Source organism: Protobothrops mucrosquamatus, unplaced genomic scaffold (assembly GCF_001527695.2).
Source record: "Protobothrops mucrosquamatus isolate PMUCROS unplaced genomic scaffold, P.Mucros_1.0 scaffold1795, whole genome shotgun sequence".
Lineage (NCBI taxonomy): Eukaryota > Metazoa > Chordata > Lepidosauria > Squamata > Viperidae > Protobothrops > Protobothrops mucrosquamatus.
In genome coordinates, this window is record NW_015387933.1 from 62,417 (window position 1) to 75,533 (window position 13,117).

Genomic DNA, 13,117 nt, shown 5'->3' on the forward strand with positions numbered 1-13,117 from the left:
GGTCTGGCCTAGGGAGAATTTTAAATAGGGACAATTTTAATTATTATTTTAATATGACACAGCGGCAAATATTTGTTTTTAATTGGTTTTTATTGGGGATAATGCTTTGTACTGTTTTAATATGCTGTGAGCCGCCCTGAGTCCTGTGGGGAGAAGGGCGGCATATAAGTCTAATAAATGAAATGAAATGAAATGAAATCTATAAATACAGGTAATCCCCAAGTTACAAACATTCACTTAGCGCACATTTGAAGTTACGTGATAAGTGCCCCCTAATGTTTTATGAGCAAGTCCCGAAAGTAAGAATGTTGCAGGACCACAACAGTTGTTCGCCCTTACAAACGACCACAGAGGCTCTGCCTATTTCCCCCTCCCACAACTGTTTCCCACTCCCATCCTGACGCGCCGGAATCACTTGCCTTGCAAAAAAGTTCTGTTTCCTCTCTGCTGCGGTTTCTTTGCCTTTGAAGGGAGAGGAGACTCAGCTTGGAAAGGCTTTTTGTGCCGAGAGTGAAAGGTTCTGGGGTTGTGATCTCGCGTGACTTCAGCCACCCATCCGCTTTTGCAGAAAATGGGTACCTGAAGTCACACAAGATTACGGGCCCCAGAACATTTCACTCCCAGCGCAAAAACATTTACAAGCCAATTGTGTCGCTCCCTGTGTCCAGCCAGTTTGCAAATGCTTTTCACTCCAAGAGTGAAAGGTTCTGGAGGCCATGATGTCACATGACTTCACCCATTCTCTGCAAAAGAGGATGGCCACCAGAAGCTTCCATTCTCTGAGGGAAAAGTGTTTGTGATGCCTGTTTGCTGCTCCTTCCCGGCTGAACTCCTTAACACCATGGCAGGGACTGTCCACGCCCACTAAAATCCTTCCACTGGGGACAGAGCTCTTTTGTCACCTCACTCCCTGGCCGGGCGCAGGAACCAATGCTTTCCATGGCCCGGATGTGCTGCTCACTCGTGTGCCAGCCTTATTGTTTGAGGGCAGGAACGAAGCCTCGAAAGGGACTTCCCCAAGCAGGGGTGGGTAGACAGGAGATGGCAGGGAGATCTCGGGGACTGTGCCGTCCATCTCACCTCTTGGAAGGGACCCAATGGAATCTCTTTCCATTCCCAGCAGAAGGCTTTTAGCAAGCATGTAGCGTCCCTGCCACGGCAGAGGCAGAAAGAAGTTTGTGGGGAAAGGAGCAGCAGACAGGTATCACAAACACTTTTCCCCTGGAGAATAGAAGCTTCATTTGCATGCCTGGGGGACGCTTTGCCCCACATGCATGCAAATGAAGCAAACACTTTTCCCCCAGAGAATGGAAGCTTCTGGCGACTATCTTCTTTTGCAGAGAATGGGTGGCTGAAGTCGTGCGACATCACGGCCCCCAGAACCTTTCACTCTAGGCGCAAAAAGTATTTCCAAGACGACTCTCCCTCAAAGGCAAAGAAACCACAGCAGAGAGGAGAAAGATCTTTGCAAAGTAAGTGAGTCTGGCACAGCAGAATTGGAGTAGGGAAGTATGAGGTATCTCAGTGGGTCAGGGAGGCCTTGGGGGCCTGTTCCATCATTAAGCCTCCCATGGCCTTTCCCACCCTGAAATACCTTAAGTGCACTTAATCATCCGCGCATTTGATTAATGAATGAATGCGTGAAAGCAGAGAGTGATTGCATTCAAGGGACGCCATTCACTCCTACGAATCCTTGAGTTACGAATGGAATGGGCAGGCTCCATTATATTTGTAACCTGAGGACTACAAATAACTCTAAACTTTCAGTTTCATCTCTGCACAAAATAATTTGTTTATTAATTGATTTTTTTACCTGCCTTTATTTTTGGTTAACTCAAGACAGTGTTTCTACTTCTAATTTCCCTGACAACAACAATCCTGTGGGGTTGGGTGGGCTTCCCAAGAGTCACCTAACTAGCTTTCATGCCTAAGGAAGGACTAGAACTCATAGCCTCCCAGTTTAGCTCAGGACTTTAGCCACTACATCTGAGTAGTTAAATAATAGCTGCCGATTTTTTTTTCCTAATGGTGATTTACTTCTGAAAGAATTAATTTATCTCATATTTTGTTTCAAATCCTGTACATGGTAAAGTATATTGTAATATATTTAAAATGCAAATTTCTCTTTAGTATGCTAGCAGTCAATACTAATATGTAAATGGTGGCCAAATGTTTTGTATTTATCTGACAAAAGTCAGTAATGAAAGAATATCTCTTTGTTTTAAGCAGACCTTTACCTCATGAAAGAAACTGTTTCAATCCTATTGGAAATCCTGTATTTGCTAGGAACTTGCTAATATTTCCAGAGCACAAGGAGAGTTGCCAAATAGGTAAATATCATAGAAAGAATGTTTGTTAGGTTTTTATTTATGAGTTCAAGGAGTTTCTGTGGGTGTCGCTACAAAACAAGTCTGTGAGGGAGGTTGGGATAAGACTGAATAACTGAGAGTTTCCATGTTTAAATATAGACTTTAATTTGGGTCTCTGTACTTTCAATACCTGACCCGTTATCCCAAGCTGGTAATTGAAAGAGCTTGAAGAAACTGTATCTTTGGAAAGTCTTCTTCTCCATCAAATAATAATGCCATCTGGCTATTAGTAACTGCTACTGAGAAGTTTCTCTTTAGCATTAAATAAATAATTTTCTTGTAAGAAACTTATTACATTCTCTTCTCCCTTTTCTTTTTTTTACTTAAGATCTCAAACACAAGTTAGTCTGAAATTCTGGCTTACATCAGAGCAGAGCACAACTTTCCTGTCCCCCCTCCAGATTATGTTGCTCTGGACAATGGGCAATTCCTATAAATTTTCCAATATGGAAGTGATTCAAGGTATTTCAGACCAAATAGGCTTCAAATACCTCAAATCACTTCCAGTTCAGAGGATTTACTACCTAATAACACTGAACTTCAGCTGAAATAGCTTTATTTGTTGAAACATTCTTCTTATAGGGAGGCTTACATATCCCTAATAGCTAGTAGCACCCCTTTTACATGTTCTTCTGCATGAAATATTACATAATTTTGCATAGCTGACATCTTGGAATGTAGCAACTAGAGAACAAGGCATAAAATGAGTATACACATGCATGCCTTGCATTTACATACAAATATTCAGTTTCTGAATACCTGTAGTTTATCAAAGTTTACACATAATACAGTTGTTCTTACCCTGGATTATCTTGACAAAATTTCTTTCTAATTTAGAGGTAATTCTGTTAACTATATCACGATGTTAACATTGTATTCACTATTGATATTCCACAATAAGTAGGTGTGAATAGAAACACCAGTTTATGTATTGGTTTATGTTTTAAATACTGTATTAATATTTCATATATCTTTACAGTGTTTGAGATGCTCTTGGGTAATACAATTATTATTGACAATTTGGATGCTGCCACTCATTACAGAAAAGAGGTGTGTATTACAGTTGTAAAGTGCTTTGTTTATTGCTTTTATGCATAAGAGTGACTGAAAAAGAAAAAGGATTAGTCAAGCTCCATTGATATTTTAGTCACAAACTTATAAAGACCTTCTTTCCTAAAGGGCTTGTTTGGTTCTGTGATGTCCATTTTCTACTAGGTAGTAGATCTTCCTATGATGTACGCTCCCTGTTAAGGTTAAGCTTGTTCTATTGAGACCATCGGGGTGTGAGGGCTCAGTAGTTAAAGAGCTTCTTGGCTGGAAAACTGACAGCCCGAGTTTGAGACCTGAGCGCCACATGATGGGGTGAGTTCCTGTTGCTTACCTCAGCGCCTGCTCATCTAGCAGTTTGAAAGCATGCAATTGCAAGAAGATAAATAGGTATCACTTTGGTGGGAAGGTAATAGCATTCTGCGCACCTCAGGGTATAGTCATGCTGGCCACATGACCACGGAAATGCCTTCAGACAACGCTGGTTCTCTCAGCTAAGAAACTAAGATGAGCACCGCTCCCTAGAGTTGGACATGACTGGACAGGGAAACCTTTGCCTTTTATCCAGACAATAATAGCCATTAAATACTGAGATAAGACTTCTCCAGGATTACAGTGTACAATTGGGCATCATCAACAAATACATGTTGTCCTTACTGCATGACCACAATGGTACTGAACTTGGCGTACTTATGATGGGTCCTTGTAGTTGCAGCTGTCACAGCGTCCCTACAACCCCATGATTACCATTTGTGATATTCACTGCCAGCTTCCAAAAAGCAAAATCTGTGGGGAAGCCGGCAAGAGATCACATGGTATGCTATGGCTAAGCGGTTTTGATTAATGAAAGAGCAACTGAGATTATAAATTGACATAGTCATGTGACATTACACTTTAAAATTACATTGCTTAGCAACAGAGTTGCTGGTCCAAATTACCATTGTTAAGCAAGGATTACCTAGATATTAAAAGGGAGACCACTTGACTTTCAGTTCCTATCAAATTAGGTTTAGACAGAAAAACGCTCATCTGAATTTTAGCTAATCTGAAAAAAGCCTAATTAAAAATAAATTATTGCAGTAAAATGTTTTCTTTTCAGCACATTTTTTTCATCCAAGTTTTTCCCCAAACGCAAGGTCTGCTTTTTTTGAATCAACCCAGAGTTGAGCTATTTTGTTTTCAGTACAGATAGTACATCTAGGCTTCACTTCTTCAGAAAATTTGAAGAGAAACCTTTATAAACAGTTGGCATAAGGGGAGAAGCAAATTCAAGAATAAAAATATGTTGAAAAGAATGCAGGATTCATGTTGAAATCCAAATCCTTTGGATTCTTATCCTCACTGTCAACTATAAGTGCCTTGTGCTTAAACAGACTGGCTGCAATGTGCTATAGGAGAAGGGCCAAGGAATAGGTTTGCCTCTTAGTTAGTTGGAATGAGATTTCCATATTGTATATAACAAAAAGGTTAGTGTACAAAAAGGATAAGATCATGGAAAAAGAGCTCTAGCCTGCTTCCAATCCGACTTGTCAGAAGCTGAGATTGGAAGGGAAGAAGCTGAAAAGTAGGTGTCTGCACTGTAGAAGTGGGAGGAGGAAGGCAGTTTTTTCTTACCCAAATACCCAAAGTGTTAGAAGGTGTTCAGGTTATTTATTGTCTTAAAATATAGTCCACAAGCTTGATATTTTGGGTAGGGGGGTGGGAGGTCGTGCTCATTCTGAGGATTGCAGAATGGGCAGATGCAGAAAAATGCTGCAGATGCAGAAAAATGCATGCTTTTGCACCTGTCTTTTAAATCAAACAGGATTTGTTTAAAATATATAATAAAGAGTTCATACAGGGCCCAGTGAGTTCATACATAGACCCCTATTTCATTCTATATCGTTTATGTAGCAATTAAGGTGTTCTTTTTAAAAAATATATACAGCTTGCATTTGATCTAACAGGATCACAGAGAAAGCTTGCAGAGTTACTTTTCAACAATAAAGTACTGAATTTTGATAGTAGATTCTTTCTTTATATATATATATATATAGGTTGTGAAAACGACGCGTTGCCCAACTTTATTAACAAGAGAAGGGGACAGAATTCGCAATAATGGAAAGTTTGGAGGCTTCCAGAATAAAGCCCCTCCTATAGAGAAGCTCCGGGGGATGGTTTTTGGAGCACCTCTGCCACCGCGTTGCAAGGTTATCGACCTACACCTAGGTGCATTCAGAGTTTAATAAATGAAATCAACTATTACATAATATTTTCTTAAGTGTTTCCCTTAAGAATTCAATCGAAATTATTGCTAGATTTTAATTAAATTAAATTAAATATTAAATATTAAATATTATATTTATAGTTATATTAAATATATATATTAAGCCAATATATATATATTTAATTATATATTAAGCCAATGAAATAGAAGTTTTTAGCTGGATGGATTCCAGTATGAAGCACATTGCAGCTATTAAAAAAACAAACCATTATAGAGTAATGTACGTTTTATTGTATCATAGGTGAATAAAATTATTTTGATTTTTGCTATGCATTGATGTAGAATAAGAAGTCCACTGCTCTTAATTTAGTAGATTTTTTTTCTACTTTTAGAAAAACATTTTAAGAAAGCAACAAGGATTATATACAATTATTGAAATCTAAAGTTGAAAGGTTTGTCAGGTGCCAGGTCTTGGAAAAGATGTTTTTAAGATGGTTACTTCTCCCTCTCCCCACCCTGCTCTCTTTCACACATACTCTATAACAGGGGTCTTCAAATTCGGCCCTTCTATGACTCATGGACTTCAACTCCCAGAATTCCTCAGCCAGCATGCCTGGCTGAGGAATTCTGGGAGTTGAAGTCCTTGAGTCATAAAAGGGCCAAGTTTGAAGACCCCTGCTCTATAAGATATGGGGTTCCTTCAAGAAGGAATTTCTAGTTTAATTATATTTAAAGGAGGAAGGAGGAGAATGAATCCCAAGCATCACATGATAGCTCACTGGTAAATAAAGCACTTTCTTACACTGAATTTGTACATATTTAGCAAAAAAAATTATTCATCAAGCATTGTTCCATACTTTTATTTAATGACAATGCATAGTGACTTCACTGTTTCTGCTAATTACTATTACAGATTATAGTGTTATATTTTATTAACATGTAAATCCTTTTTCTTTATATATTAGAACTCCTTCAGGAGTACCGTACAGCAGTTTTCCGACTTAATAAATTAAACACTGACCTTAAAGAACAACTACAATCAATTAATACCTCAGAAATGCAAAGAAAGAAAGAAGAGCTTGCTGACGAGGAAAATAAATTTGCATTAATAGAGCAGAAATTAGGTATGGATGTATTGACACACGCATATATATTACTAAAAGGCACTTTGGCACACCATATTTTCAAGTATAATGGAGTATAAATTTATAAACATAAATAATAAAGGCATGTATAATTAGGCCCCAAGTTTTAATGAATCAAAAGGGACCTTCTATTCATATACAGGTACTCCTCAGCCATTTTGTTTGGTGACCATTCGAAATTGCAACAACACTAAAAAAAATGACTTATGATCGTTTTTCACACGGCCGTTGCAGCAACCCCATGGTCACATGATCAGAATTCGGGTACTTGGCAGTTGGCATGTATTTATGACAGATGCAGTGTCCCAGGGTCACACGATCCTCTTTTGTGACCGTCTGACAAGCAAAGTCAATGGGAAAGCCAGATTCAATAAACAACCGTGTTACCAACTTAACAACTGCAGCGATTCACTTAACAACTGTGGCAAGAAATGTCATAAAATGGAGCAAAACTCACTTAGTTGGTTTCTTTAGCAGTAGAAATTTTGGGCTCAATTGTGGTTGTAAGTTGAAGACTTCCTGCTAGTATAAGAGAGCATTGCAGGTAGTTCTCAACCTACAACCATTCATTCAACAACTGTTCAAAGTTAACAGTGGTGTTGAACAACTGATCCTTCAGGTTCTGGCTGTCCATGGTCACATGGTCATGATTTGGATACTTGGCAACCAGTTTGCACTTATCACTAGTTGTAGCATCCCACAATCATGAGAACATCATTTGCAACCCTTCCCTGCTGGCTTTCCTAGAAAGTGATGGGGTAAGTCTTCCCAACTTATGCATCCTTCCCAGACACTCTGTGCTGTGCCACCCAGGCCACTTAACATACCGTCTCCATCCTGCATCATACCTCTTGCACACCCTCTTGCACTTTCCCTGAGCCACACCTCTCACACACTCCCTTGCAGCCTCTCAGACCTGCGCTGCGCCTCCTGCACAGCCACTTGCATTATTTTGAGTCCTTCCACTACACCATTGTAAGCCCTCTCCAATCCTCCCCTGCATCCCCGTGCACTCCTGGTAGCAGCCATTTACACGTCTTCCAGCTTGGGATTTACAACTTTATAACTTTGGTTGAGGGAAACCAACAGGAGATTGTTCACCTGATGGCCATGGAATGTGATTAATAATACCAACTGGGACTGCAAGGATTGCGGTCACTAAGCAATGCAGTCACATTTTATGACTGCATCAGCAGTGGAAATTCCAGTCCCAATTGCTGCCATAAGTCAAGGACTACTTGGAGATATTTGGAGAGGAAGGAAAGCAAGAAAAAAACATTTTTTGCCAGTTCCCATTCTACCTACAGCCATCAGTATCATATTCTAACTTTTGCCAGAGTGTTTTCCCAAAGCTTGTGGAAGGGTTTTGAGATTGAGGAGAATAATCAGAAATATGCTTACTGGAACATATAGTTTAATATTTTTGTTCCACAAAACTTTGGATCCAAGCCATAGTTCCTCTTTTTAGCAGCATTAGAAGATAATTATTTTACCATACAATCCATAAAATAGTTTTGTATTCCAAACAAATGGGTTTTCAATGCAACAGATTTACTTTAAAATATGTATTTGGATTCGGGTGAAATCAAATATATTGAACTATCATTGTCACGATTTCATAGACATTTGTATGTGTACAGTTAACCTGGAAACAAATGAAATGCAGAAAAGGGTAATATAATTTTCCTATTAAATTGTTATAAAGGAAAATACAGTAACCCTCCACTGTGTCTCTGAAACTGGCAAGGTCAAAGGCTACTCATAAAACATTAACAGAAACAGTGTCAGAAAACCTTACTAGGCAAGATAGAGAAGCGTGGTATATGGAACCCAGGCCTACTGGAGATGGGAATTCAGAAGGCTGATTGGAATTTAGAGGGCAAAGTTCAGTTCTCTTCCTCATGCAGTCTGGAAGACAGTGCCCTGGGCCTGGCCTTGGGCCTAAGCCTTGTTTCAATTTCTACAATTCACCATGCTATTTACACTCAAGAGATAGCGGTTTGAAAACAATTGTTAAGTGAATACTTCCTGACAGTGTTACGCCTATAGGCGATCCAGTGGGGTGCCTGCAATTCCCACCTTATATCTTTTCTTTATTGGAAAGGAAATTATGCAGAATGATCATTTGAATAGGAACAAAGGACAGGGAAGGGAGAAAGCTGAATGGGCCAGCTTGGGCACAGGAGTTAGAGATAAATGTAACGGATTGATTATATGAAGGGGTGTTTTCCAAGCCAGTTTCACATAAATATATACCACCTTTTAGCATCAAGTAGAGTTGTAAATAATCAGGTATTTTTGAATATGCAGAACTTTATACACACTGTTTTATTTATTCTTGAACTGCCCATCTCCCTCAGATACTTGCAGCTATGTGGTATCATACATTCTAAAATTAAAAGTAAGATTTATCTACATAGATATGACCTCAAGTCAATGCAGCAAATCATCACCCCCCTCAGAAGAGCTTGATTTGTCCGAGGCTCCAAGCCATTCAAAAACAGGAAGAGAAACAAAACGTTCATACAGGTTTGTCTATCAGGTCTGGGGGGAGGGGGCTGGGGGGGGTGGAAAGCAGGCCCAATGCCTGCGGGGATCCAGTGGAGGGGATGGGGGGAAGAGAGGCAGGGAAGCTGCACTGTCCCTGCATTTGGCTGCAAGGACAAACAATTGAGGGGAGTGCTGCAGGGGCCAGAACTTTGGGACTGGGTCACAAGCAGCTTTTGGGGAGAGTCCACTGTAACTTTGAAAGGCTGCTAAGTGAGCAGTCATAAGTCAAGGACTGCCTGTATCAGTATTTTGTAGACATTGAGATGGGTATGCAAGAGCATAGTTTGCCCATGATGGGCTTCCAGAAGTATAACAAGTAAACCAGAACTTCTAATGTTGAAAAAATAATTGTAATAGAGCTATATAGTCTTCATAATATGTGACAGTGACTCCCCAAAATAAGGTATATTCTTTTTAGGAACTTAGAAAAGCAGCAATTATTTACTGAAGTAGTCCTTATCCAGCCTGTATTTATTCGGAAATAAACCTCCGTTTGGTTATCAATGACAGACACTTGCACATACAGAACCTTTTTTATACACATTAGAAAACCACAACATTACATTACTTTTTGACATAATCGCCATTCAAATTGAGGCACTTGTCATAACATTTTACAAGGTTTGAAATTCCTTAGTAGTAGTCGCTCGGCGCCAAATCTGGGCTATGGGGGTGATCAAAAACATCCCAACAGAACTTCAAAAGTTCTTGGGTGTGTCTGGCGGTGTGCGGGCGAGCATTATCGTGAACCAACGCCATACCGGAAGTGGTGCCATAGAAAATCCCACTAAATGCGAAGATGCCAAAGAAGTACTGCTAGTGAAGTTCATGGAGCGTGGTTTGACCATCAGTTCAGATGTCTATGGTGAAATGTTATGAAAACTCAGGCAAGCCATCCATAACAAGCGCCAGGGCATGCTGACTTCCAGTGTGGTGTTGGTTCACGATAATGCTCGCCCGCACACCGCTAGACACACCCAAGAACTTTCGAAGCAGTTCCATTGGGATGTTTTTGATCACACCCCCTCCATAGCCCAGATTTGGCACCGAGTGACTACTACTAAGGAATTACAAACTTTGTAAGACATTTTGACAAGTGCCTCAATTTGAATGGCGATTATGTCAAAAAGTAATGTAATGTTGTAGTTTTCTAATGTGTATAATAAAAGTTCTGTATCTGCGAGTGTCTGTCATTGATAACCAAACAGAGGTTTATTTCTGAATTGCCCTCGTATTTTTTAAGATTCTTTGTTGGTTGTACAAGTGAACCTGCAAATTTGATGTATGTTTATATCTAGATCTGTGAAGTTCTATGGTAGGATATACAGATACTAAAAAATATAAAGACTAATAAGATTAATAATATGTAATGAATCCATGTGAAGGGTTAATTTTACTTATTTTAAAAAATAAAATCTTATGTACTTTATTATTATTTATTTTTCCTCCTTTACAAAATGCTTAATTTGATCAATGTCATTTGCAGATTAAACCTGAAAAATATATTTGTTCATCATAGTTATTGGCATAAATGATATGCATTTATGATTTACAAACTATATTCCTATTATAAAAAGTATACATAGTATTCTAAATTTAAATTATTAATTATATTTAAACTAATTTATTCATATAATCATAGTTCAGAAGAATCGGATTCAGCTCCTCCTATGAAGAAAAGAATAGGAAACAGCAACTAATGAATTCTCTCCAAAGAAAGAAGACATAGATTATATTTGTTAAAATAAAATTGTATATTGAAATGTGTATATTCTACAAATATATGTTACTTTCATTGATATTTTTATATTCATAAAAGAAATGTTATTAATAAGAGTTGACTTATTTTTTAACAGAATAACCTTATTTTTGTTGTCTATCAGTCTACAATATATATAACATATTATATGTTATGGAAATATAACAATGCTTCTGTTACATATGAACATTTTCAAATTTGACAATAAAAGTTTGGAATGACAACCATTCTCCTAGTACAATATAATTTAAATTAATCAATGTGTAACAAATTGTCATTTTTAACTGAATAGTGATTCATAAACATGAATGATATTTATTAACTGAAAAAGCATAATGTTACTGAATATAATAATACCCTGCCATGCAAAGCACCTAAATACTTTTCCTGTTTGTAGAGTCTAGCTGAAATAAGATTACGGTATGTGTGCAATTAAGATTGAGAAGTTGATGTTGTATCCTTACTGATTGTTTAATACAGTAACAGTAAGAGGATTCCAGTTAGTGAATACTTCTAACTTAATGAAATAATTCTTGAACAGCCTGGTGGCACATTGGTTAGAATGCAGCATTGCAGGCTAATTCTGCTGACTGCTGATTGCCACCAGTTCAGCAGTTTGATTCTCATCAGCTCAAGGTTGACTCAGCCCTCCATCCTTCCAAGGTCGGTAAAGTGGCCCAGTATACTGACTCTGAAAACTCCTTAGAGAGGGCTGTAAAGCACTGTGAAGTGGTATAAAAATCTAAGTCAGTGTTTCTCAACCTTGACAATTTTAAGGCATGTGGACTTCAACTCCCAGAATTCCACAGCCAGCATTGCTGGCTGTGAAATTCTGGGAGTTGAAGTCCATATGCCTTAAAATTGTCAAGGTTGAGAAACACTGATCTAAGTGCTATTGCTATTGCTATTGCTATTGAAGTCTGTTCATCATTTTCTCTATCATCAGCTGTTCAGTGTTACGATAAACAACTTTTTATTATGTAATTAAAGCACTTTATGGTTTTTTAGGATTACAATACATCCTCATCATTTATACTGATAAGAGAAAAGGCAAAAAAGAAAGATACATTAACAAATATACAGAATACATTAAGTCTGGGATTCCCAAAGTGTTTCTGTGGCAATCGGGGCAACTCAGAGGTACAACTTAGCTTGTACAGGCAAAGCAGACAGCAACGTTTGGAGTTAATTTTGCAATGTATCTAATGCTATAATTCTAGTCTTTCATCAAAACATCCACAAATTATGGCATTTAAAAAAATACTGTTGAATTTTATTGATTTTTGATTGTGGGTGTTACCAAGTGTAAGCACAGGTTTCAGAAGTTCCTTACTTGTCTCCTAAAGTTAATGCAGCAAGAGCTCTCCTGTTTGTGGGGAGCCACTCAGAACCCTACAGATTGGGGCAGCCTATAAATATATAAATTAGTTATCTAGCTATTTAAGACTTTGATATGAGTCAGGGGAAGAACATCTTTTCCTATTTCCCTTTCTTTGAGGGTATTCTTCTGAAACTAAATATGAACATAAAAATGGGTTAAAAAAATAAATTACATGAGCAGAGAACAAAAATCATGAAAAATTTCCACACAGCTTCTTACATGCTCCCACAAGTGTCCTTTCACTAGTTAACAAGTAACTTAATGAGTTGACAACGCTCCCTACAGTTGGCCAGTTGGGAAGCCCATACATTGGCACTTCAGTGAGCACCTCACATGTACCCCCAACTTTTTGAGATTTACTGTACAGGAAAATGCTATTAGTGTTTCTGAGCTTTTACTGCTGAAAAGCTATTTGTTTTTTTTGTTTTTTTTCAATATAAAATTTTATTGTTTTTATCATAAAAAAAAAAGAAATACATCACAGATATTACACAATGTTATATCCCATCCCCCCACCCCCCGGACTTCCCAAACCAAACCTAGGCTAATATTCAAATACAAGTAAACAAATATTAATATCTCTAACTCCAAAGTCTAAACTTAAACAATCCATCTCCTCCGTATTAATAAAAATTATTCATTTAATTAGTTCTTCAAATA

General features: G+C 38.1%; 1 protein-coding gene across 1 annotated transcript in view; it reads left to right on the forward strand.

The window, feature by feature from the left end:
• Positions 1–11,303, forward strand: part of SMCHD1 (structural maintenance of chromosomes flexible hinge domain containing 1) — a 73,316-nt gene extending 62,013 nt beyond the window's left edge. The window contains exons 43-48 of the mRNA XM_015823194.2: positions 2,230–2,330; positions 3,349–3,419; positions 5,453–5,624; positions 6,588–6,746; positions 9,188–9,296; positions 10,960–11,303. Of these exons, the coding sequence (XP_015678680.1) occupies positions 2,230–2,330; positions 3,349–3,419; positions 5,453–5,624; positions 6,588–6,746; positions 9,188–9,296; positions 10,960–11,017 (670 nt within the window). The 3' untranslated portion in view covers positions 11,018–11,303. The remainder of the gene's footprint in view (positions 1–2,229; positions 2,331–3,348; positions 3,420–5,452; positions 5,625–6,587; positions 6,747–9,187; positions 9,297–10,959) is intronic.
• Positions 11,304–13,117: the final 1,814 nt, after the last annotated feature.